This window comes from Rosa rugosa, chromosome 2 (genome assembly GCF_958449725.1).
Source record: "Rosa rugosa chromosome 2, drRosRugo1.1, whole genome shotgun sequence".
NCBI classification, from domain to species: domain Eukaryota; kingdom Viridiplantae; phylum Streptophyta; class Magnoliopsida; order Rosales; family Rosaceae; genus Rosa; species Rosa rugosa.
The window spans coordinates 59,623,568-59,649,620 of NC_084821.1; the positions used below are offsets into that span (position 1 = coordinate 59,623,568).

Below are 26,053 nucleotides of genomic sequence, written 5' to 3' on the forward strand. Positions count from 1 at the left end.
GATACCCCATCTCTAAAAAATATGGTTCTTTTTTTTTTTTTTCGAGGTATTGATTATAAATCCTTCTCCAAACGCTCCGCACTCAAGTAATCTTGAAGTTGGTGTACACCAAAGAGCAAGGGCAGAGGTAGTGGGGGTTCTAAGACATGCTTACAGTTACGTCAATCAAAATATAGACAAAAAAGTATGGCTCCAAATGGATTATTCAATACATAAACAAAGACGAGTTCATTTGAGACGAATCATAAGTAGATTACTACAACAAAATTACAAAAGTTTTACTCAGGCCTATACTATTGCAGTATTGCACAACAGTATCGCCTTTTCCCCGAGAAAAAAATTGGTAAGAGGCAGAGCTCTAAATCGATTTTCACCTGTGTCTTGTCTGTTGCCGCCATCTCCTGAGTGATATATGCAGCATGAACGGGTATCAATGTCATTCAGACCCAATTCCTCGTTCTGCTCCCATGACCTCTCATACTCCTCAACTATGGGTATATATCATAAAGGTAAATATTATTGTTAAACGATGGATAAAATTACCAGTGTAATAATATCCTGGCAAGGAGTGAATAAATAGTTGTCTAATGCAAGAAAATTATTCGCGATGGGTAAAACAAATCAGATCTACTAATGCACGTCCACAAAATCTAAAGCCCCAATTAGGCAAAAAAGAGTGTAGCCAACACATATCAAGTCTACCTGTGCTACATTTTCTCCCAGAGGACAAAAGGCATGAAAACGTGATTCAACTTGTGAAAGCAGATGGTCCAGATGAAAGCAAGAGAGACTTACACATTAGCTGGTGGTCGTCTTTCATATCATCAGTCACGGGTGCAATGAAAGAGTTAGCCAATGCGTCATCAAGGATTAAAGTAAAAGGCTCTTCTAAGCTCTGAAGCTGCATTCAACGGAGAGAGGTCATGAACAAAAGAAAGAATTCATCATCTGAGGAAGTAAATTATTGTTGCAACTTGTGAGTAGTTTCTTGTACAGGAGTGTTTAGTCCTCCAATGTATCATCTATTGATAAATGAACTAGTCCACAATTTCACATTCTATTTAACGCCAACTATAAGGCTATCAAGTACCTTCTTTAGGCTTGCTGTAAAGTTTAACCGCTTGCTTTCCTTATTTTGATCATGACTATCTCTGAAAGAAAATACATGCACTCTCTCAAGACCAGCACAGAGGAATTAATTATGTATCATACAAACTCAAGACCATAGCCAAGATCAATTACAGGGAAGTAGCACAGAAATTACTGTCAAATTCCAACTTTTAAGTTACCTACTCAATATAAATCAAGAGAATAAAAAAGAATCACACAACAGGATGGCACAGACAACGCAGATTCAAAATCAAAACATACTTTCACAAATTTTTGTGATCAACCCTTTGATAGTTGTAACAAGTCCTCCGAGGGTCCCACTAGCCAGCTCCTAATAAAGCTCCGGAATTTTCACACCTGCAGTATCCGACTGATCCAACATAAAGGTTTGTCAGATAATTTAGGACTTTATACCCAAAAAGAAAAGTATTCAACAGCTCTAAATGGACGATATCAGCCACGTTCTCAATTTCATATTACTGCAACTCCCCAATCTTATAGCTGCCTCACCCTCGAACCATAAGGGCAGAGAAAACCCCATCAAATTTCATCACGTGATAACATTTTAATTATTAGCCTCTGACCACTGCAAGATGATAAAATTTAAATGGCCCTAGGTTCTTAACCAGTAGGTCCTAAATTCAACTACGACAATTCATTATCCCCCAAACCAGTGCAGTCAAGCCTAGAAAGATGCAATGTTGGGCACATCTCACTGGTGTATGGAAAATTAAGTTAAATGCACAGATTATGAAATGATGATGATAAGATACAATAAGAGCAAAGCATATACCATTATGACATCACAACTAAGATCTACATTCTTCACACAAAGAGTAATTTTCTTCCCTTTATCTGGAATTCTTCCACCAGGCTTCAACTGCACAAGAGAGCAACAATTACCATTGAAGCATGAGAGAGAGAGAGAGAGAGCAGATCAATACAAACCTCAGAATTGCGGTAACCACAAGCATCAGAATTTCGCAACTTATTTCACAATCTAAAGGGTAAAGAGACACAAAGGATACGGGTGACAAACATTCGAGTCTCACATTTTGCAGTACAAGTTCCGCATGTTGATGGGAACTCATCACCTGCATGTCAACATACAAGGGAAAAAGTACAGTTGAAAAATTTACAAATGGACACATAGATATAGAATTGTCGAATACTAAATGAAAAAAATTATCTAATAGTTGATGTACCTGCTATGGTGCAGAGTATTGAAACAAAGCTGCACCAATGGAACCATGAGGTACTCTGTGCTCCTGGTCAGGACCAATTGGATTTGTTGATGCTACATCATGAGCAAGTCCTGTTTGTGATGAGTCAACAACACACCCTAGCACTGATTGTTGCTCTGGAGCTTGCTCATAAAACTGGATACTTAGTGATGGATCAGTGGATGGAGCAAACCTGATCAGATGAAATTTATATCCTCAGTCACTGGACAGTCTGACAATGAATGATCCAAAATCTATCAACAAGAGGTAATTAAATGTCAACAGAACCCAGAGCAAACAACTTACAATTTCACATATTGCATCCCATAAGGAATCGAGAGATTAAAGCTATACTTTCAAAGGAAGAGAAAAGGACGGAAAATGAATAAAAAACAATGAAAAAGATAGACATTACCCAGATGGCAAATACAACTGTTCCGTACAATCCATACTCAAAGAAACTGAAAACCCATGTAATAAAGAAACAAATTCAGTTGAAAAAGTATCAGACTCAACATCTTTGGTTAATTTAAAATTGCGAGCTCTCAAACAGCTCAAAGTGCTCGAAACTGGGTCCAAAATAATTTATCGAAACCGAATGGAATACACCATGTGATACCCAAATGTGCAAGCTTTGATAACTAGAGAAAAGTTGGAGGAAGAGTAAAGGCATAGTGTTTTACTGATGTCCAACAATTTATCATTAAGTGAACTAAGAGGGAAGCAGAAGAAGAACCTTTTCGGTGTGGGATTGGTAAAAAGAGTCAACTTTGGACTGGGGAGTGATGCCTTTAATGATAGGAAACCTCTTCTCCTTCACTACTCTCCATTTTACGACTGCTTTAGCTTTGCTCTCTTCAGGCTTCAGACTTGAGGCTCCAGGCTCCAGGCTCCAGTTCTGAGCGCATGTCACAGCAAAAGCGGGAGATAAATACGAGTATGTATAGGTTATAATTCCCTGCAGATATAACAAGTATGTATAGGTTATAAGAATGTCATTATCTTCTCTCAGATTATAAGTATGATTTAAACTAACAGTGACAATAACATAACAATAATTTCTGTGAAACAATAACAACAGAAGGAGTACCAACAAGACTACCACAGTTAACAACCAACAGTAACTAGCCCTTAAGAACCCCTAAACTTAAGTGACTATAAAAATGCATACAATTCTGCAAAATCTAATCCTCAACTCAAAAGGCACAGATTACTTGAAGTAGTTTAATTCAGTAGGATATCAAAAGCCAATTGAGATGATTAGGAATTAGGAAAAAGATAAACCCCTTCAGCGTTAAATTGTAAAGATAAACCCTTTCACAACTACAGCTTGGAATAGAGATTGTCCAGATGGAAAATACAACTATTCCCTCAATCTATACTCAAAAGAACTGAAAACCCATGTAATGTTGAAGAAACAAATTTCAGTTAAGATAGTATCAAAGACTCAACATCTTTGCTTAATATGAAATTGCAAACGCTCAAACACCCTCAAAGAGCTCGAAACTTGGGTACAAAAATTGATCGAACAGGACGAAATAAAACATGGGAAAACCAAATGTACAAGCTTTGATGACTAGAGAACTTCAAGGAAGACGAAAGGCGTTGTCTTTTACTGATTTCCAACAAGTTATCACCAACTGAACAAAGGCAAAAGAGGGACGAAGAAGAAGAAGAAACCTTTTAGGCGTGGGATTGATAAAGAAAGTCGACTTTGGACTGGGGAGTGATGCTCTCTATGAGTGGGAGATCGTCCTCTTCTTCACTGCTCTCCATTGTTCACTGTTCGACTTGCTATGTGTTTGCTCTCTTCAGCCTTCAGCATATGAGAGACTGAGAGAGTCGAGAGCGACCGAGAGATCAAGACCCGAGAAAAGAAAAATCATGCCGAAGTGTGGCTTGACTTTAATTATCTTTTAAGCCACGTAGCTGGGTTCTTCAAACAAGAATTCAATTGTATTCAATTGGGTTGTAAGTTTTGGAATTTGGGTGGTAATCACCCACCGGAGTTGCTCGAGAGTTCTCTATCAATGGAGGAATTGGATCTTACAAGTATGGGCTTTAACTCGAATTTCGTCATGTCAAATTGGTATGAGCTTTAATCTTCTAAGTTTCCAAAAATTTTTGTTTTTCCCTTGAAAAGATTATTATATCCATGCTTTGCAGCAGGTATCCAAGTTATAGGTTGGATGATCAAAACTCTGCATTGCTGTAGTGCAATTAAAAACCATTTGACATGAATTGACCAGACTGCAGATTTGGACTTGTCAAGTAAAGTCAAGTTTCCATTTTGGAGTGTCGTAAACCATCGAGATATAAGCTTTGAAGAAAAAGTTAACAGAAGCAGCAGAACAAACTAAGAGATCAAGTGTTTCATGTTGCTACGGCATTCATCCATACCTTCCTAACGTTGAAACAAAGGAATAGTTTTGCTTGCTACAAGTATAAATGGCAAACTTGTCCAATTCCATCTTCAAAATTTCCATCATGTGCATGAATCTATTTGACTTATGGTGGTCATCTTTGGTTTAAGGTTCTCAGTACAAGGTTCTTGCTCCTTTCTCACAATACTTTTACTACTGAATGACCAAAAGTAACAAATTAGTAAGTTCTCCAGAGTGCTTCAAATTTATGGTTCTGTTTCTTTAAATTTAAACTTCCCACCCCTTCAGACAAAAGATAGTACTGCCTTTAGGCTTGATCAAGTGTTTAGCCACTTGCTTCTCTTATTTCATCAAGATTCGACAGTACTCTCTCCAAAAGTAATTCTACGCACTCTCTCAAAGCCCGTCGAATAAATCACAAAGGAACTAGTTGAGAAAGGAATTTGCTACTCTGTAACTCTGTTTCTGAGCTCCATGTTTCTCTGGCCTGGCCTTGTGATCTGTTTTAAATTCAATTTAATAGAAGCATTTGTTATCAAAACAATATTCAATTCACAAAAAGATGTCACGTCAAGTGTACAAATAGTATGATCGAGTCGTAGAAATGAACATAGAAATGCTCAAACCCTTCAAGGCGCTGGAGGAGGAGAAGATGCTCCTGTATATCCCAATTTGGCTAAAAATGTAGCCATCTCATCTAATCTTCGTCCCTGATCATCTAATCTCCGTCCCTGAGTAGACATATCATTGCGAAGCTGGAAGACAGTCTCTCGAATTAGAATCAGCTGCTCAAGAAGCATGTCATGGCCCTGATGAAGCTGGATAGTCTGCTCATTATTAGGGGACGTTGATGCAGATGCACCTGTATCAGCCACCGTATCTTTTCCATACCCGACTAAGTGCTGAGAATTCATACTATCGTTGAAATTCCACTGTGATCCGCATCTGGAGACTGCACTTCTCAAGTCTTCTGCCTTGAGAATCAAGGCTTCCACTTTTGTTTGACATTTGACATCTCTGGTTGAGATGACGGGATTGTCATATGAAGAAATGTTGTTAGGTGATGCCCAACTCAGAAGTTGTTCTCCATAAAAATAACCTCCCTGAAGGATCTTGTCATCACACGATTCGCTGATCTCTGAGGAACGTGTTGTTGTGGCATTGCTGCTAGTCCCGTCAGTCATTATAATTTTGCCTCGTAGAATGAAGATCATAAAACCAAGTGGTTCTCCCGCTCTAACAACGTACGTATTCATCTCGTACACCACTGGCTGGAGATGGTTGCAGATGATTTCCAACACGTATTCATGCATTTTTTGAAGCATGGGTACCTAATACAGAGCTTACAATTAGGATGTGAAATAACATTTTGCCAACCAAAATTGAAATCAATGAACTTTTGGGAGTAATTTAATTAATATATCAGCACGGACGACTATCTCAAACATATATGTTCATTTAAACCATGCATTTGCTCTTCTCCAACAGTAGAATTATAGAGAGGTTGAAGAACATACTTTCTTCAGGGCATTCATGCCGAGATGGCGCTTTATGGATGATTTGATATTATTTGGAAGAATGCCGAATAGAAAATCCACATCAACATCAGCATCAGCATCAGCATCCCTGTTCTCTTCCACTAGCCGGTTGTTTTTGTCTAGGAAATTCATGATGTTTTCCTTCAGATCCTCAGGGAACCCATATCTCAACCACTCCTGTAAATCTAATTGTTTAAATAATATATATATTGGCAAACAGAATAACATGAGTTATTCATTAGTGAGTAAACTATAGCTATGGAATAATCAAACTGCCGTAACAGTTAAAAGACTTGAGGATTATTTCTTACTGCAAATTCTAACAATGGTTTGCTTTAACGTCGACAACTTATTAAAAAAAAAAACCACGTGTGGTGAGACCCAAATCCTAATATATGGGAAAATAAATGGGTCGGCAGTCGGCCTCATTAATGAGATTGGCCGAATGCACGAAACAAATGGATTGATATCCATGTATAAGGTTTTACCTCGATCCGTTGTTGGGTGCTGCTATCGTGGGCCAACGCCTCCAACTGCTCTGAATTGTTTAACTTGAGAATTTCGATCAAGTCATAATGACTGAACTGAAAAGCTTCTGTTTTCGTTTGACATTTGACATCTACTGTTGAAATAGGAAGGGGATCGCGATGCCCGTACTCTTTCTCATAGTTCAATATTGCCCAACGCAGAACTTCTTCTCCACAACAATCATGGCGACGCATAGTTTGGGTGTTCATTGTTTCAGCAACCTTGCATTCAATTACGCCATCTATAATCAAGTACATACTATCAAGTTCTTGTCCGGCTTCAGTAATGTAGCTGTCTTTCTCTCTGATGGTAAGTGGACCATAGCCGTCAGCTATCACACTAAAAATCACTTCGAAGTCTTGTTCATCCAATTTTCGAAGAATGGGTATCTGTATATACATATAGATATTACGTGCATCAATTAGTCAATTAGATCAAGATTTATTATATATTACTATATATATAGAGGTTGCTGCAGGTTGAGGAACTTACTTTCTTCAATGCTTGTACGCAAACTAAACCAAGTGGATTTGATTTGACGTCAAATCCGCGAGTACAATAGAACATGAAATAAGCATCCACATCTTTATCAATGTGTTTTACTAGATCTTCTTCTTCAATATTGTTCCTGGCAGCAAAATCAGGAATACCATGACTTGACATCCACTTTTCTATATCTCTATACTTGGTATTAATTCTTGTTCGTCTTGACTCTCTAATCTTCACAAACTTTTCAGATTCTGATTGTATATATGTCTGTTTCAACAAAAAATATAACAATTATAAATAAATGATAGAATCTATTTTGAGACAGACACGTTTTACATAAAGTAAAATATTATTTCTTATGTCCACCACCTTATTGAACTAAATCAATTGTTATAGTCTTATAGATGGACCAAGATATTAAGGAATTCATCACCAACTAATATAATTCAAAGAAAAGACATAATCAAGTTCAAGCATTGCCTCAATGCTGAATAAAAGCTAAACTTTGTGAAAATATTTTTGCATTTTCAAGTATAAGAGCATCTTTAGCACTCTTTATATTTGCTTTTTCTCTATTTTAAAGAGCATATTTAGCTTTTTTTATCCATTCTAGTAACTGCACCAGATTTCTAAAGTGACTTTCCATTTTAGCTTTTAACTAGTATTGCAAAGCTACTCTAAATTAATAATAAGTTCCTTCTCAAAAAAAAAAAATTAATAATACGTTCAAAATATATAGCAATCTAAATATATATAAAGTAAAAAATGTATCCCTCAACCCTAAAGTCAATATGGTGTATGTGTGTATTCATTACCAACCTGTACATTTCCAATGAGAAATAAAAATAGTAGCAAGCCGATAACACAAATAAGAATTGCAAAGCAATTTTCCCATATGTAGCTACTTGTTTCCAGATTTGTGCCAAAATTACTGCAAAATTTGATAGTCATCCAATTAAACTGTGCAATACCAATTGCGTCAAAAGGTTAGTATAGATAGTATATATAAATTTGATAAAAAAAAAAAAGATAGTATATATAAACTACAAATTTAGTAAAAAAATAAAAAAATATTCCTTTTTGTATTCAATGGATTCAATAGCATTAGACTCGGTTAGTTAAGACTTAAAGAATCTCTACAACTTCCCATAAACATCCCTATTATATGGACTTGAAAGTTAGAATTCCTATAATTTTTCGTGTTTCTCTTTTACGTTCTCTATAATTTAGTATCCATGATTAGTAGTAATAATTTTAAAATTTTAAATTTCATCAAATAATTAATTATTAAATTAAATGTAAAACGTGGATCTTTTTTTTTTTTTTGCTCCAATAGCTTCATATACAAAGAGAAGTTTTAAATACACACCCCTAATTACTTAATACACACTCCATACTTAATACACCACTCATTTAATTTCTCATTCTAATATTTTACTAAATACACAACCGAAAGTACCTAAAATATCCTTAATCTCAAAAATCATGAAATATCCTATTATTTGACTATATTAAGGGTACTATTTAATATGATTAGTATATTCTAGTATATTAATTGATGTTTTGTAAATGACCATATTGATTACTTGTGTTAGTTATTGAGAAATCCATAAAGATTTATTATTGTTCACTTTAAATAGATGCATATAAATAGGCTTTGTATTATTTGAGTTCTCATCCACTAATCAAGTATAAAATTATGAGTTGAACATTTAACCAAAACTATATCAGTAGTTTCTTCACAATGGCAGAACTACAAAGTTGTCATTAGAGGGGCCAAACAAATTAACAATTACAAAGTTTTTTCACCCGTGATGTTTTATATTAAAAAATAAATGGATTAATCATATCTCTTAGAAAAAAAGAAGAAGAAGAAATTAACTAAAAAATGGAATCCGTTTTAAAAACATTTAATGTCATTGATTTTGAAATTCTAAATATTATGGTTTCTAACCTCATTTAATTACAATTTATATAAGGAAAAATTAAATTAGATAGTTTCTAACTTTATTCTTGTATTACATTTTTTTTTTTGAATAAATTCTTGTATTACATTAGGAGGCCATGTATAGAAATTTGTTGTGTTTATTTAACAATTTATACATAAATAGTTTAATATAATGAAAATATGATAGATATCTGTTTTGGTCATTAACCTACCTACAAAATCTAATTTAAAATATAAAATAATAGGGATGTGTATTAAGTAATTAGGGGTGTGTATTTAAAATTTCTCATATACAAATCTCTATTTTACAAAAAAGTGAAATAGACATCTATTGGGGGGGGGGGGGAGCGGGGCAATAGACGTTTTGAATTGATGTAATCTTCTCATTTTTTTTCTTTAATCAAAGTTTTATTTGTGTAATTTTAGGAAGATTAGTTCTCATTTCGGTAAACGTCTATTGGGGGACAATAGACGTCTATTAGAAGGCAATAGACCTCTATTGGCCCTCTATTGTGGGGCAATAGAGGTCTATTGCCCCCAATAGAGGTTTTTAGAAAAGTCCAGTGGGCGGCGGTCGGTGACCAGATTTCGGCAACGGGAATCCTGTGAAACTTGGCCGGAATTCGACCACCGATGACGGGCTCTGGCAAAGTCTCCTATGGTTTCTCTCTCTTCCATTCTCTCTCTCTCTCTCTCTCTAAGTAATAAAGGGATGAGGGTAAAATGGTATTAATTTTTTATTTATTTTTTTTTAAAAAAAACCTTATTGGGGTATTAGGGAAGACTTCCTTAGAGTGTTTTAGGTAATAGAAAATTAAAAAAACTTAATGGAGTAAGTGGGAAAAAAAAACCCCTAAAAATGAGGTAAATGGACAAAAACCCTACTTTATTTCATTATGTGGTAACTAAGAGCATCTCAAACAGTGATAGTTATCTTCATAGCTAAAAGTAGCTAAAATTAGAATATAGCTTGTTGAATATTGAGTTATGCTCCAGCAGAATACCTAAATCTCAAGTTAAATTTAACTTTTAGCTAAATTTCTCTTTTCTCTAGCTAAATATAGCTAGGTCTTTTAGCTAAAGCTAAATTTAGCTTTTGTTTAGCTAGTCTGCTGGAGATCAAACTTAGTCTAAAATTAGTTAAATTTCAAATTTTTTTTGAAATAAGTATTCTGTTGGAGATGCTCTAACATTGTAGGTACCTTCATAGCTAAAAATAGCTAAAAACAAAATATAAGTAGTTTACTTATTGAGTTCTGCTCCAGCAGACTACCGAAATCTAAAGTTAAATTTGAGTTTTAGTTAAATTCTCTCTCCTCTCTAGCTAAATATAGCTAGGCTTTTTAGTTAAAGTTAACTTTAGCTTTTGTTTAGCTAATCTGTTGGAGATCAAACTTAGCCTAAAATTAGTTAAATTTAAAAATAAAAAAAAATTGAAATAAGTATTCTATTAGAGATGCTCTAATATAGCATAAAATTCACCTAATCAGTAATTTTTATTAAATTCTGTGGCAATGTCACATAGTTTGACTGCCAAGTGAGGTCAATTCTAGGTGGTACATTTGGGAATTACGAAAAACAACTCCAACTATTAAATCATACTAATTATGCCAGTGAACACATATATAACTAAAACTCTGGGTATATGATAATATTTGGGTGAATAGACATTAATAGAACTTTCATTTGTGAGAATTTTATTGATCGTTAATGAACACCTGTCACACAGTTACATGCGTACCTTAAATTTTTGAGGCCCCACCAGAAAGAGTAAAAGAATTTTGTGGAAAAATTTGTAGATCCCGTAATACCAGATTTAAGAATATCACGAAACATTCCAAAATCAAAGGGCGTTGCATTTGGAGATTCTATAGGGCATAATTTGTTTAGGAATGTGCTATTTAATGAAGTACTGTGACCGCAATCATAGATAGGCATGCATCCTGCAATCGTTCGACATGCTTGGTCCCAACAGGATGTTTCTCGTTGAATAGAAAAGAAATACCAAAAGGCTGCAAAGACCTAAAATGGCATGAAAAGATAATTAACAACTCATATTCTGTACAAATATAAAGCTTTTAGAAAGTTATCATCATTTTTGAATTAAGAAGTTCAATTAGTGAAGCTCAAGTAGTATAGCACAAATAAGAAAAGATAAGTGAATTCTTATGAAATTTGAGTATTTAAGACTTACATAGCTAGCAATGATGTACATGAGAAAGTAGAATGAACCTTTGACCAATTTTCCAACCGTGTCACCGACCTTCTTAATGGATAAGAACATTTGGAAAATCCTCAGGAAATATTGGAAGACAAGAAAGACGTTTATAATTGTTTGTTTGAGAAAATGTTTAGAGCCTCCCAATCTGAAAGAGCCAACTACTATTGCCACCTGAACAATAACAATTGGTTCAAAAAGGCAGTTGGTAAAATCTCAATATATACTTATTGGGGGAAATTCTACAGTACCTATATGTATGTGATAAGAAAATAAAGGTAATATAAGGAAATTCTGAAAACAATTCAATTAAGATTTGTTCAAAAAATTTGAATGTTATAGTGATGAGGGAGGTAAGAAGAGTATTGGCTTTTTTTATATATACAAACTTGCTTACCTAAGAGATATTTCAAGGGACTGTGAGAGACAATTTTAATGCAATCTTATATATAATTTTCTCTCTCTGTCTTTATTTTCTTTTCATATGAGTTGACAAAGTTAATTGACAAATAAAAAAAAATAGAGGTTCAAATATCAAATTTGGAGATCTAACTAGAACTAAATATAATTTTATTTTATTTTTAATGAGAATTTTCAAGTTGTTATTATTATTATTATTATTATGTTTGAAATGACAGCAACAACCGTAAAAATTGAAGATATAAGCAATGTCATAGCCGAAATAGGTGATGTTATAGTTAAATCATGTGATCAACAAAGCGGCTTGGTAGTTTATTTTTCTTATAAAATAAATAAATAAATAAAAAACAATATATGTCAAGACTCAAATGTGGCGATATTTAAGGGTGAGCCTAACTGATTCCCGAAAAAAATGGCATTTTGGAACGACCATTTGGACCAAACGATCAACCAAGTTTTCTCTTACCTGTGGGATGGGAAGAATAGCTAAAAAGTTGACTACGATGTGGATAGATAACCACGGCATCTTCTTAGCTATTGCCTCTCGCACAAGCTCTAGTTTTCTTGGCAAACGTCACGCTGACGCGTGGTCATCCCATTTGGGGCCCTGGTCCATGTCATCATCGATCAGAAATAGAATATGGAGTATGAAAGCGATATCTGTAAGTGATCTGAGGACAAGTGCTACATTCCTCAACGTCTTGTCCGTGTCAAGGCACTTGTTTTCCTGATCGATGATTGGAATGTAAAGGAACAAACAATCAAATGACACTGCAACACATGATAGTATGAATACCCCTTTCCACTTTGCTAACCCCAATAGTCGCAATAGTCGCAATAGTCGCCCCAATAGACAGACCAAAAACTCCGATCATCCAAGTAGCAATCTCTTTGAGACATCTCAAAATTAGAACGAGAGCCTGTAAACATATCTCCACAGCCCATGCTTTCCACTCTGGAGTTGGAGCAAATGGATCTGGCCTTTCAAATACCGTCCACATTGCCTGGTGACGTTGGAACACTGATAACAAAAGAGAAATTACATATTCCTAGGCACAGATAAATAAATTTATCTTTTTTCGATTAATAGTAAAATGAACGCAGCAAGATACAAGTAAGAATTTACAAGTTTGAGAATAGCTAGTGAGAGCTGAGACAGAATCTTTACTACACCTGAGAATCAAAGGTTGAACTAGTACGAACCAGACTATAACAATGGAGTTCTGCTGTTGCTCCCAGCGAAAACATATAGTAGCTATTAATTATCATTACGACAATGCCACCCATGGTTAGCCAAGGCTGTCCGAATCAATACGTTGCCCAACAAGCACTCGTCTTCTTTTGTTCCGACTTCCGACAGCCTTCTTCTACATGTGTTCTTTTCTCTTTGGTCTTCCAGCTGTATTATTTGCTAGGCCTCTTGGCTTCTTAATCAAAGTTCCTTACAGACCCAAAAAAAGAGAGAGGAAAAAAGAGAACGAATCAAAACAGATGCTTGATTTCGTTGTCAGTCTCAGCAATCAAGCATCTGACTTGAATCAGATGCTTGATTCGTTCAGAAATGGCTCAGAACAAACCAAAATGCAATTTCTAAGATTCAAGAAAAACCCGATAGTTTCTTTTACGGGTAGTTACTAATTTGGCCAGTGAGATACGAGAGACCGCAAAAGTACATTGCCTGCATATCATCGATTGCTTCTTTCACCCATATTGGGTACCATCTCACAAAAAAAAAAAAAAAAAAAAAAAAAAAAAATTGGGTACCATCTCGCACAAATATAAATATGGTTTAAAGTTCTTTGTTTTTAGTATCGAGAATAAATCCCTCTCCAACGACCTCAACTTCGAGCAATCTCGACGTTGCGGACACCAGAGAGCAAAGTCTGAGGTAGTCAGGGGCCACGAATACTTGCGTCAATCAAAATATAGTCCAAAAAGCATGACTCGAAATGTATTATTCAATTCATAGACAATGACGATACATTATTCCATAGGCAGCACGGGACCAACCATAAGTACATTGCTTACGCCACAAGGTTTACTCAGGCCTATACTATTGCACAACAGCATCGCCTTTCCCCTGAGGAAAAATGGGAAGAGGCAAAGTTCAAAATCGATTTACACCTCTGTCTTGTCTGTTGCCGCCATCTCCTGAGTGATATATGCAGCATCAGCGGAAGAGGTATCAATGTCATTCAGACCCAGTTCCTCGTTCTGCTCCCATGACCTCTCATACTCCTCAACTGTGGGTATCATGTAAATAAATATTATTGTAACACGATGGATAAAATTAGCAGTGTAATAGAATGCTGGCAAGGAGTGAATAACTAGTAGTCTAATGCAAGATAATATCAGCGATGGGTATAACAAATCAAATGTACTAATGCACGCCCATAGATTCTAAGGCCCCAATTATTTACGGCTCCCCAAACCAAAAAAAGTGTAAACATCACATAACACAGTCTCTACCTGAGCTACATTTTCCAAGAGGACAAAAGGCATGAAAACATGATTTAACTTGTGACAGCAGATGGTCTAGATGAAAGCAAGAAGAGACTCACACATTAGCTGGGGGTCGTCTTTCATATCATCAGTCACGGGTGCAATGAAAGAGTTAGCCAATGCGTCATCAAGAATTAAAGTAAAAGGCTCTTCTAAACTCAGAAGCTGCATTCAACGGAGAGAGGTCATGAACAAACGAAACAATTGATCATCTGAGGAACTAAATTATTGTTGTAATTTGTAACTTCTGAGTAGTTTTCTTGTACAGTAGTGTTTCATCCTCCAATGTATCATCTATTGTGAAAGTAAAATAGTCCACGATTTCATCTTTTATTCAACGTCAACTAAAAGTCTATCCACTACCTTATTTAGGCTTGCGGTAAAGTTTAACCACTTGCTTTTCTTATTTTGATCATGACTATCTCCAAAAGAAAATCCATGCACTCTCTCCAGACCTGCACAAAGGAATTAATTATGTATCATGCAAACTCAAGACCAAACCAAGATCAATTACAGGGAAGTAGCGCACACATACTATCAAATTCCAACTTTACTCGATATATATGAAGAAAATAAAAAAAGAATCACACAACAGGACGGCACAGACAACAAAGATTCGAAATTCAGACAACAAAGATTCAAAATCAACACATACTTTCACAAATTTTCGTGATCAACCCTTCGATAGTTGTAACAAGTCCTCCGAGGGTCCCGCTACCCAGCTCCAACTCAAGCTCCGGAATTTTCACACTTGCAGTATCCGACTGGTCCAACATAAGGGTTTGTCAGACGATGGTGAACTTTATACACAAAAAGAAAAAATAACTAAACACCTCTAAGTGGATGATATCAGCCAAATTCTCATGTTCATATTATTGTGTCTCCCCAATCTTATAGCTGCTTCACCCTCAAACCATAAAGAAATTAATTAAGCATGTCAACTGCACCCGTATTATGACTACCCCGAGACACAAACTATTTACTGCATTTCTGGATTTCTGATTTCCAAGTGCCACCCTCTGCTTTGGAAGTATTTTGATTCTACATATTATTTGACAGTTTTAGCATCTGCAAAGCTCAAAACAACATCCTCTTTATGGTTTTCCATCCCCAATATAACACTTAGAATCCCAGTTATCAGAATTTACTGTCCATATATTCATCACTAAAACTGACCTCCTCAAAGGTAAGAATCTCTACAGCAGTCTGAACTCTCTAAAGGAATTGTAATTTTTGAACATGGCTATTATCAAGTATGAAGTAAACTACATCCAGAACTTCTTCAGTGGATATAGCCCCTTGGTGTGGTACTTGAGAAAGCTCCAATCATGGAATGCAAAACACTCAAGGCAGAGAAAACCCCATCAAATTTCATGCTATAATAACATTTTTACTAGCCTCTGACAATTGCAAGAGAGTAAAATTCAAATAGCCCTAGGTTCTTAAGCAGCAGGTCCTAAAATTCCATTACAACAATTTATTATCACCCAACTAGCGCATAGAAAGATGCAATGTCGGACACCTCACTGGAATATGGAAATTAAGTTAAATGCACAGATTATGCAATGATGATAAGATACAATAACAAAGCATATACCTTTATGACATCACGACTAAGATCCTTAACATTCTTTACGCAAAGAGTAATTTTCTTCCCTTTATCGGGAATTCTTCCACCAGGCTTTAACTGCAGAAGAGATTAACAATTACCATTGAAGCATGGGAAAGAGAAAGAGAGAACAAGCAGATCAATACAAACCTCAGAGTTGCGGTAACCACAAGCGTCACAAGTGGATGCCATGACAATTACTTGTTGGAAGTATGGGATGTCTATATATTGTTAAGAGAAGTCTTACAATTATAATTTAGAAACAATACATGTCCCACCATGTGAACTTTTTGTTAAACTCAACCGAAGGGAAAGATTAGATCATAAAATAACCAACTCTTTTCACAATCTAAAGAGTAAAAAGACACAAAGGATACGGGTGACAAACATTCGAGTCTCACATTTTGCAGTACAAGTTCCGCATGTTGATGGGAAAGTCATCACCTGTTAACATACAACGGAAAAAGTAGCAATGAAAAATTTACAATGGGCACATAGATATAGAATTGTAGACTACTAATGCAATAACTTATTTAATAGTTGATGTACCTCCTCTGGTGCAGAGTATCGAAACAAAGCTTCAGAAATTTCCTCAGTATTACTCTGAGCAATGGCACGATGACCAGCTGCTGCACCAATTGAACCATGTGGTACTCTTTGCTCCTGGTCAGGACCAATTGGATTCGTTGATGCTACATCATGAGCATGTCCTGTTTGTGATGAGTCAACAACATACCCTAGCACTGATTGTTGCTCTGGAGTTCGCTCATAAAACTTGATACTTAGTGATGGATCAGGGGATGGAGCAAACCTGATCACATGAAATTATATCCTCAGTCACTGGACAGAGTCTGACGCTCCAAAATTTATCAACAAGAGGTAATTAAATGGCAACAGAACCCAGTGCAAACAACTAATAATTTAACATATTGCATCCCCATAAGGAAACCGAGAGATTAAACCTCTACACATTCAAAGTAAGAGAAATAAAGGGATAATGAGCTCGAGGAGTTAAAACTACTCAGACAGCTCTAGAAGCATTCTTTTGAAAATGGATCCAGCTCAAAACACACAACTAGGTTGCCCTTTGCAGAAACTTATCTTACAGCAAGACCAGTTGAAAAGTTAGAAAACAGAGAAAAAAAAAACTAATTAAAAACTTGCCCTTTAAAATTAAAGCATCTTACAGGTTCTCAATAAAGCTGTTTCCAGAAGGATCATCCAAAACGAAGGTGAAAGACGAATCTCCGGTTGCACATGCTCTCAGCTTTAACAAAAATTGGTCTATAGCTTCAGCAGTGTGAGGATCCACTCTCTGGAAAAGCCAACAAGATAGCAAGTAAAGATATATTTTAAAATATATAATCAAGCACCAAAGAATGAATGTAAGACGTATATATGAACCTTGCGCTCTTCTTGAAGTGCCTGCAACTCATCCGCTGCTCGTAATAATATCCCTTCCACCTAATTAATCACATATAAATCCAAGACAAATGAAGCAATGTTGGGAACGGGCATAAAAGATAATAAGATACATAAAACTACACATTTATAAAAGTAATGTCCAAAGCATTTTAACGTGGCTACCCATCCCAAAAGCAATATATCATCACCCAACCAGACCTAGCTGACAACGGGCTGTGCTTGCCAATTTCATCAGTTCACATTTCAACGATTAATCACTCCTAGAAGTATCTTTTATTAAAGCACAAAACAATACAATGTATCATCTGCAGTGTTATCACTACAGACTGGTAGATAATAGGATATCCCTACCAACTACAAAACTTAAAATGTCCATCAGATGGAACTTGTACAGTAAAGCAGCAAACTATAACCAACTAGAGAAAATGGGGAAGTAAAAAAATACCGTTGACAAAGATCCACGCTGAGACTCTGGAGGAATCTCAAAATCTAATTCAGGAATCTGCATTATTAAGAAAAACAGATGAAAATGTAAAACTTAATACCCTATGGTTACCTTGTTGAAGCAAGTAAACTAGACAAGACCAGCCAAAAAAAACATTATTTAATCCAAGTAAGGAGCAGGATTTTGTAATTATTTATCAACATTTGTATCCTATTTCTCCTCTTCTTGGTATCTTGCCAGGAAAGACAGTAAAATATTGAAAGTCATAATAGAACTCAGTGGACATATATCATAGAAGAAAGTAAAAGTAGCGTGGAGACTCTGCACTCCGTGAAACAAACATTCCATTTTTTATATTTTCAGCTCTTGATCACCATAAGGACCAAAGATCTGGCAGTACTTTCAATGTAATTTACTCGACTCAACCAGGCCTTTATTTCACAAAAGAAAATAACGATGCCTGGCTGCTGGGAATATACAGACATGTCCTCTATGTATGAAATATGCCGGTAGAAAATAAAACCTGAACTGATCCAAAAGTTCTGTACTAAATAAAAATTACTAAAGGAGTACTGTACAACCAATTGAAATGGCCCCCAAGCTACATTCAGACATGAATACACAGAAAACCAGTTCCTTTTCATTTTCCTAATGTCAATTCAACATCGAATGTGAGAAGACTGTCACTTGGCCAAAACGCAAGATGGAAGAGAAATTATGTGTAATGCATTGCAATCAAGAATTCAAGATCCATTCCAAGTACCTTGATAGTAGCAAACTCAGATTTCACCACTTGTCTATTAAGCATCTGCATAAAAACAAAAGCTCATCAAGGGGACTGCTCAACAACTTTGGGTAAACAACATACATAAGAAACTACATTATGCATCAAGTTCTGCAGATATCATCAAACTCCAACTAAAAATTGAAATGACTAAAGGTAAGGTCTTTAAAGCTTGTTACTTATCAGTAATTCTACATTTAAATTTCAGTTCCAAAAAAGTTATACTTTGCGAAATAAGAGTATAATGTCAGTTCATAACTCTAAAGAGACTAACCTTGGGATCCCCGGAAGGCACCTCCAAGCGGTAGGTACAACCCTTGGGTTGAAGCTCACCAGCAAACTGAACCTCATTATTCCTATATCAACAAAACACAACTAAAACCTCCACTCCACAAAACTAAACCAATCAAACAAATTAACAAATTTGTAAGCATATAGTATCACCTCTCATTGCAATGCGGACACTCGAAAGCGGAGAGCAAAATCTGTTCACAAACAACACTATTAAGTATTAACCACAACAATAAGAAGCTGAAGAACACCGATAATCAAACACAAGGAATCACCTTTCTGAAGTTTGGAATCACAGTGAACAAAAAGCTGGTTGTGCCCTGCAAAATAAAACATCAAAAATCAAAACTTTGATAGATAAAATCAGAGAAAAAAAAAGGAGTGATTGAGAGAGAGAGAGAGCGAGAGAGAGGGAGTACGTTTTCGCCGCAACGCATACAGAGGCTTTCGACTTTGTAAAGAGGGGCGTCGGAGGAGTCGTCGGCGGAGACAGCTTCGACCACCGACCGGACGTCGACGATTTGGTCTTTGTTGGTATTGCTACGGCTGCCGGGTGCTTCCATATTGTTGGTTTGTTTCTGTAAAGCGAGTGTGTTTGAGTTTGCGGCACTTGTTTCAAGCGTTTGTGACCTACGCAATGTTGTTAATCGATTGAGAAGGGACGAGAAGTTTCTCCTAACGAAGCTACCAGAAAGCGGTCCAATACTTCAAATTCCCCAAATACACAAAACCCGGCTTCAACCCTCGCATTTTTTTTGTTTTTTTTTTTTTGATATGTTAAATGACCTTTTTGTGTTTCTAGCGTCTTCACGTTTACTAATTTTTTTTTTTTTTTTTGGGTGTCTAGTGTGTTGTCTTTTATTTAGACTTCTAGTCCCTTCTTCGGACTTCCTTTTGAATTATGGGGTATTCTTAGGAATGAAGCTCAAAATCATAAGAACACCCTTCAATTATTATCACGATCAAACAACACAGATGCAAGCTAATCAAAGGAGCACATAAGAAAAGAGTAGTGTATATTTTGTGATGATTAGCCATTCACTTTTTAGTTGTACAATAAGGATTGGAGTTTTGGAAAAAGAGAGTATTCAGTGCACTAACGTGCACTTATACTAACATAAATAGACAGCTAAATAATATCAAGTACATAATTTTTATTATTAAAAAAATTACTCATAAATATCAATGGCTGAGATCTGCTGAATTTGTCAGTTTACTCACACTGCTGATCGATATATGGAAGAATTTTTTGCCTCAAAAGACATTCACTAGTCAGGTGAAAGGAAAAAAGAAAAACGACCTTAACGCCATAACGGCATAACCTACGAGAACTACATAGTGAAATAAACCCAAAGTGAACCACTGCAAGTGGCTTAGTGGTTTTTGTCTAGTTTGGTATGCTCCCTAACCTAGGTTCGAACCCCGAAGCTGTCAAAGTGGCGAGGCACTGTGCTGCAATGCATAGTTGGAGCATTTAAGATGAGCCCAAGAAGTTTATCTTGGGCCTAGGAAGCCTTTGGGTTCCCTCGACAAAGTCACAAAAAAAAAAACCCCAAAGTGCATAGACGAAACGGTCATTTCCTCCCAAAATAAAATTCTCTTCATCCCCTGGCTCTCCGAAAATGGAGCTCTATTCCGGCACGGTAGCAGCAGCAACCACAACCTCACCCGGCCACTACTTCACTCCTCTCCACTCTCAACCCCACACCACCAAACCCAAACCCCCCAACTTTGCCATGAACTCCCTCTTCCGATCAACACCCTTAACCAAACGCCTCCCATTTCGTCCCTTACAATCCCACTACTCCTCCACCACCCCCACTAAACCCAAAACCCCAAACACCTACACCATCTCCACCCCTCGTTTCACTCCAAAGTCCCCACCGCCCACCAAGCCCAACTTCCCTCGCCCCACTGAAGTCCCCTTCCAGCCCAAAGTCGCCAACTCCGTCCGCCTCATCGGCCACGTCCGCATGCCGCTTCAGGTCCAGACTACCCCAGATGGAGCTTTCTGGGCCGCCACCGTTCTCACCGCGTTTTCTTCTTCTTCTTCGGCCAAGTCGCTCCGGTAATGATGGTTTTGAACTTTTGAGCAGTTGGGTGTGGTTGTTGTTGTGAGAGAGTTTTAAAGTTTGTGGCTTTTTGGTGATAGGATTCCGATTATTTTCGAGGGGGACTTGGCTCACATTGTGAGTTTACATGTGAAAGACGGTGATTATGTGTTTGTTGCTGGGAATTTGAGGTCGGATTTGAATCATCTTAATGCTACTGAGGGTCAGGCTCGTTTGCAGGTAACTTCTAGCTGACCCTTCAAACTGAATGTGCAGAATTTTGCAGTGGTAATGCATTGCTTTAAAGTCTTAGTGATCTTATTGCATATTGGTTACTGTGCCGAAAAGTGTTGAATTTGGTTTGGCATGCGTGGTGCAAAAGCATTAATTAGTTTTGAGGTCTAGATTGGTGTGGCCAACGGTTTAAACTAGAGGTTGTGACCATTCAGTTGAGAAGTTATAATGTGATTGCAGGGTTGCTCTCTAATTTTGGTGCTTCTCCGGATAGAAGAGAAGCATCGCTCGTGATTCGAATACTTGCATGGACCGTGGCGTAGTATAGCTGAGTTGATTTGATAAATCCGTTTTCATTGCTTCAGTTTTGCTGCTGGTAATTTTGAGGATGCTTTTGCATAGTTGGAACTTGGAAGTCAATATTAGTTAGTCTAACTTTATTTTAGCAACTATGGGGTTGAACTTTTCTGTGCTAATATTTTCTCTCTTTCCAATTCCTGTCTTTTTATTGGTTGTATATATAGTTAAGATGTATTTATCGTGTATCTAATGTATCTAACATTTAAGCTCAACCTTGTTAGGTTAAGGTGCATACACTCAACTTTGTGGAGGAATCTTTTCCAATGAATAAAAGATCCAAAGATGGCAGTGAAGAAAGGACCATTGATCACACTGGTAAATCATCTTTTTAGTGATTCATATTTTGTTAGTCACCTGATGTTCAGTGGAAATAGATGCACTTAAAGATAAAATTTGACCTGTTGTAAGTGATATTGAAACTGGGATTTGTTAGTGCTGAAAACATTGACACTGAAGTACTTCAATATAATTCCATTAATCCATACTTAAGTCGGTGTTCTATATTTATTAGATATTGCTTTAATGAAAGATGCACCTAAAGAAACAATATTAAATAAATTGTATGCATATCTCAGGATTAGCCTTCCTTGTGTCTTCTCTCGATTTTCTATATTTGTGATTGAGAATGTAGTAAAATTCAAAATCAGGAATACATTTGGCATGCCAACGTGTTACAATTTTTTTATTCTTGAGTATATAGGTTAGGTTTGAACAGGGTCATTATGCCATTGCACTGGTCAAGGTGTATAGTGCTTCAGCTGGAGGAAGAGAAATTATTGTTCTGCATTTTCTGAAGGCTACCTGGTGGCCAAAAGCCTTGTAGAATTTCAGCTTTGTAACTTTTAGAAGCAGATAACAAAAGGGTTTTAATACTTGGAAATGCTTGGGATAGCCAAAATATTATGTGTCTGTCTATTGGTGTGAAGAGTTCATTTTGAAGGTTTTTACAATATCAAAACACAACAAACCCTAATATTGTTTTAGATGTTGCATAAACTTTATATTACATATTCTGCTTTACTCGGATGCTAGGTATTTAAATCAGAGAATCTTGAACCTGACATGCTTATTTGGTCCATGTAAATTTCAATGTGCAATGAACTAAACTCCATTCTCAGAAGCTTGGTTTAGCTAATTTTGGTTTTGGGAATTATCTATAGTGAGTTTGAGAACAGTCATTGGTGGGGCAACATTTTGGTTGGTCTGAAATGGGAAAGATTATCTTTACAACCAAAATGTTCTTTATGGAGATGCCAAATAATTTCCGATTACCAATTTGATGTTGCCCAGGTTGAGTTAATCAAGTGTTTTCAATTATCTTTACAACCACTTATGGAGTCTGTTGATTTTGACAAAGTCTTGTTCTTTGGCTTCCTACTTACAATTTGCTTGGCATGGAGTCTATCACTCAGTTTGAATTCCAACAGTGATACTAGGCAGAAAAACATACATCTATTGATGCCATGATCCATATTGATGATTGTTGTAGTTAATACTCTTGACCATGCATCATAGTCTAAAACTGAATTGCTACCCTACTTTTCCTTTTAACAACCTCTAGCTTCTCATATATAGACTCTTTTATAGTGGCAAGTGAGAAGGATGATATGAATGAATCACAGAAAGATCTCCTAGTGTGGAAAAATATCCTTGCGTGGAAAGATCTCCTTGCCAAGCCTCATGAGTGGTGGGACGTCAGGTCGAAAGAGGTAGCAACTTTTATATGGTTTATTTCAGTTGACATTTTTATTTTATTTTGTACAAATGGTGATGTAATCCTTTCATGTGTAAGCAATTTCTCATACCCTTTAATAATTTGTGCTCAGGGTTCTCCAAAGGCTGCAGCCTTTGAGCGTAAAAGTAATGGCGAATTACGTATGATTGATGATTCAACTCCTGAATGGATCCAACATAAGTTAGATTCCTTGACATTTGATCAAAAACCTAATTCACATAGTTCTGAAAGTAAGCACTTGATATATTGAAAGATTTCATGTTTCATCTTTTAGTTCTTGGTTGTATTTATTAAATAAACCTTTGAAGTGCAAGTTGTTCACGAAATATAATCTTATTACTGACGACAAAGGAGGGACTGACTTGTTCTTCAGCCAGTTTGAGGGAAGATGGGGACTCTACGTTGGGTACTTGGAGAGACCTTCTTGATAATCCAAAACAATGGATGGACTACCGTGACCAAAAATGTAATAAATTGGTGAGAATCCTTCCACATGTCTTTCTCATTGATTGACTGGTAAATGATTTGACACAACTATGTTCTTTACAGGTAAAGCGAAATCACCCTGATTTCAAGCGTAAGGATGGTGGTCATGCACTCTGGCTTAACAAGGTACCGCAGTGGGTTTTGTCAGAGCTTAAAGGCATGGAGTTTGATGTTCCAATTCTGAAGCCCAAACAAGCAAATGAGGGTAGAGGTTAGCCTGGAAATTTAATGGCTTTCATTTTCATGCTAAACTTATTGGTTGTGGCCTACTTGGTCAAAAGAGGTCCTGCTTGCTTAACAAGGAAAAGAAAGAATTGTGAAGAACTTGGCGGGTTACAAGTTTTCTTAACTAGTACAATCTGATATCCACTTTGTTACTCTGCCTCAATTTAGGTGATAAATCCTGGAAGGATTTGGTGGAAAACCCAGATAAATGGTGGGATAACAGATTGCAGAAGGTAAACTGTGTAGATTTTGATCCGTCTTGCATGGTCTCCTTTCCCTTCATTACTTATTCGATTAATGTTTTTGCCTTGCTACATTTACATTTACAGCGGAATGCAAAAGCTCCAGACTTTAAGCACAAAGAAACTGGTGAAGCGCTGTGGCTTAACAGTTCACCGGCATGGGCGATCCCCATGTTGCCACCTTTGAAAACACAGCAAAATATGACAACTGACGATAGGAATACACCTCTTCCTCGAAACATGGAAGCATCCGTTGGTGGTGTTTGAAAAATTTTGGCAATTACTCTGGTGTTTATAAGCTTATTCCGACTTCTTACGTCCTCTATTAGTTTAGTCTCAACAGTATAAAAGTAGAGCAGACAGACCATTGGGACAATGCATAGAGAATCAAAATGGTACGAGTCCTATATTCTGTTGCTGCATTTCAAATGACCCCTGCCAAATTGTGCCGTGTGAACAGTTTATTGAGTTGTATATTAAAGAAATTTTAATCAAGTTTTTTTGATCATGTTGGTGACCACACGGATGCTTTATGTCTATGCTGTCTCGGTTTGGTAGCTGCTTTACATATTGCTAGTTAAGTAATGGTCTTGTTGATTAATTCTAGAAGCAGCCTGATTAGTTTATAGGGGTTGTATAGGCAGGGGACAGAATCTCTGTAATATTTCTTTACTTTTTGCGGCTGTAATGCGAATGCTTTACCAGATATTGTTCTACTTGCAGTCTTCTATACTTTCTTTTCTGATTCTTTGTTTTTTCCCCCCAAATCACAAAGCAAAAATGTCGACTAGGCCGGATCCAACATTGATAAAAGTTGAAAGGCCAAAAGAGTGAGCTATTGGCATTGTCGGCAAGGCTAAGACTTAGGAGTTGGAACATATTCAATAATCTTAAAAAACAAAAAAACATATTCATTAATCTTTGGTGTAACTCAAAATGGTTTTTTTTATTTTTTATTTTTTATCATTAGATCTAGTTAAGAAAATATATATAATGTGGTTATTTAAGGGGAGTGAAATCTACACTCCCTTTTTCTTTCTTTGGTCACAATTCTAATAGCAATACAACATTTAAGTTACCAAAAAAATATGGAGTGTGGATTCTAAAATGGCGAGTGTGAATTTCAATTCATCCACACTCCCCTTAATTAATTGGTACTTTATCGTGCATATTGTCCTTATATTTAAATTCAGTAGTGAAAAATAACTAGATTTCAACTTTTTTTTTTATCATTTTTCACTATTGAATTGGCGATTGATTGAGTACGACTGACCACAAAATCAATTAAAGATCTAAGGATATTGCTTATATAACACTTAAAAACTATGATGTACAATAGTACAAGACAGTATTTCATTTCATTTTGACGTGAAAGATGAAACGACAAGCACGGGTGCGCAAGACTTGTACATCATTTCATTTCTTGAGGGTGTGTGTGACATTGAAGTTGAACGGTGACGTTGCGGGTGGGGCAAATTGATGCTTTACCTCTATTATTATTATTAGTATTATTATTATTTAATTACAGTTTTGTAATTCTATACAACCTCGGTAGCAAAGCAGTTCCTACAGAACACCTGAACTATGCCACTGAAAGCGAGTCCTAGGAATCACATGGCTCAGATTCAGAGGCATGGATTCAAATTTTGCTCCTCCAAGTGGTGAATAATCACATGCCAAATCTAGCCCCACTATTTTATATTGTAACAAGATCTAATTCTCTATTAACCTAAAAAAATAAAAATAAAACAAGATCTGATTCTAAACCATCCTTTACTTTCTGTATTTTTCTTGTAAAATAGTGGT

General features: G+C 36.3%; 3 protein-coding genes, 1 long non-coding RNA gene and 1 pseudogene across 7 annotated transcripts; 1 reads left to right on the top strand and 4 right to left on the bottom strand.

The window, feature by feature from the left end:
- Window positions 1–165: 165 nt before the first annotated feature.
- Window positions 166–1,226, bottom strand: LOC133731170 (uncharacterized; annotated as a pseudogene).
- A 202-nt stretch (window positions 1,227–1,428) lies between these two features.
- On the bottom strand, window positions 1,429–4,480 carry LOC133728919 (uncharacterized). 2 transcript variants are annotated; one of them, XR_009856106.1, is made up of 6 exons: window positions 4,014–4,477; window positions 3,070–3,291; window positions 2,316–2,526; window positions 2,059–2,204; window positions 1,904–1,990; window positions 1,429–1,480 (listed from the first exon to the last, which is right to left on the bottom strand). It is a non-coding gene; the product is annotated as an uncharacterized LOC133728919 (long non-coding RNA). The 2 variants fall into 2 exon arrangements; XR_009856105.1 differs by having other exon boundaries at window positions 2,316–3,291; window positions 4,014–4,480.
- A 713-nt stretch (window positions 4,481–5,193) lies between these two features.
- LOC133733741 (cyclic nucleotide-gated ion channel 1-like) lies at window positions 5,194–13,236 on the bottom strand. Its single transcript, XM_062161380.1, has 9 exons — window positions 13,032–13,236; window positions 12,325–12,879; window positions 11,415–11,612; window positions 10,962–11,242; window positions 8,092–8,203; window positions 7,276–7,539; window positions 6,744–7,172; window positions 6,235–6,432; window positions 5,194–6,048 (listed from the first exon to the last, which is right to left on the bottom strand). Exons 2-9 carry the CDS (start codon window positions 12,382–12,384, stop codon window positions 5,347–5,349), a joined length of 2,244 nt encoding a protein of 747 aa, XP_062017364.1. The 5' UTR covers window positions 12,385–12,879; window positions 13,032–13,236; the 3' UTR covers window positions 5,194–5,346.
- Window positions 13,237–13,784: 548 nt separating this feature from the next.
- LOC133728918 (uncharacterized) lies at window positions 13,785–19,666 on the bottom strand. 2 transcript variants are annotated; one of them, XM_062156367.1, is made up of 16 exons: window positions 19,334–19,665; window positions 19,190–19,234; window positions 19,068–19,108; window positions 18,898–18,979; window positions 18,603–18,647; window positions 17,840–17,896; window positions 17,374–17,433; window positions 17,157–17,284; window positions 16,519–16,780; window positions 16,347–16,413; window positions 16,120–16,190; window positions 15,958–16,047; window positions 15,016–15,124; window positions 14,724–14,815; window positions 14,420–14,525; window positions 13,785–14,101 (listed from the first exon to the last, which is right to left on the bottom strand). In XM_062156367.1, exons 1-16 carry the CDS (start codon window positions 19,475–19,477, stop codon window positions 13,977–13,979), a joined length of 1,524 nt encoding a protein of 507 aa, XP_062012351.1. In that variant the 5' UTR covers window positions 19,478–19,665; the 3' UTR covers window positions 13,785–13,976. The 2 variants fall into 2 exon arrangements, with proteins under 2 accessions (XP_062012351.1, XP_062012352.1); XM_062156368.1 differs by lacking the exon at window positions 17,840–17,896 and having other exon boundaries at window positions 19,334–19,666.
- Window positions 19,667–20,487: 821 nt separating this feature from the next.
- On the top strand, window positions 20,488–24,979 carry LOC133728922 (protein OSB3, chloroplastic/mitochondrial-like). Of its 2 annotated transcripts, none has more exons than XM_062156371.1 (9): window positions 20,488–20,982; window positions 21,067–21,205; window positions 21,781–21,874; window positions 23,135–23,268; window positions 23,386–23,524; window positions 23,668–23,771; window positions 23,844–23,991; window positions 24,174–24,238; window positions 24,335–24,979. In XM_062156371.1, the coding sequence occupies exons 1-9, from the start codon at window positions 20,537–20,539 to the stop codon at window positions 24,512–24,514; spliced, it is 1,449 nt and encodes a 482-aa protein (XP_062012355.1). In that variant the 5' UTR covers window positions 20,488–20,536; the 3' UTR covers window positions 24,515–24,979. The 2 variants fall into 2 exon arrangements, with proteins under 2 accessions (XP_062012355.1, XP_062012356.1); XM_062156372.1 differs by having other exon boundaries at window positions 20,489–20,982; window positions 23,147–23,268.
- Window positions 24,980–26,053: the final 1,074 nt, after the last annotated feature.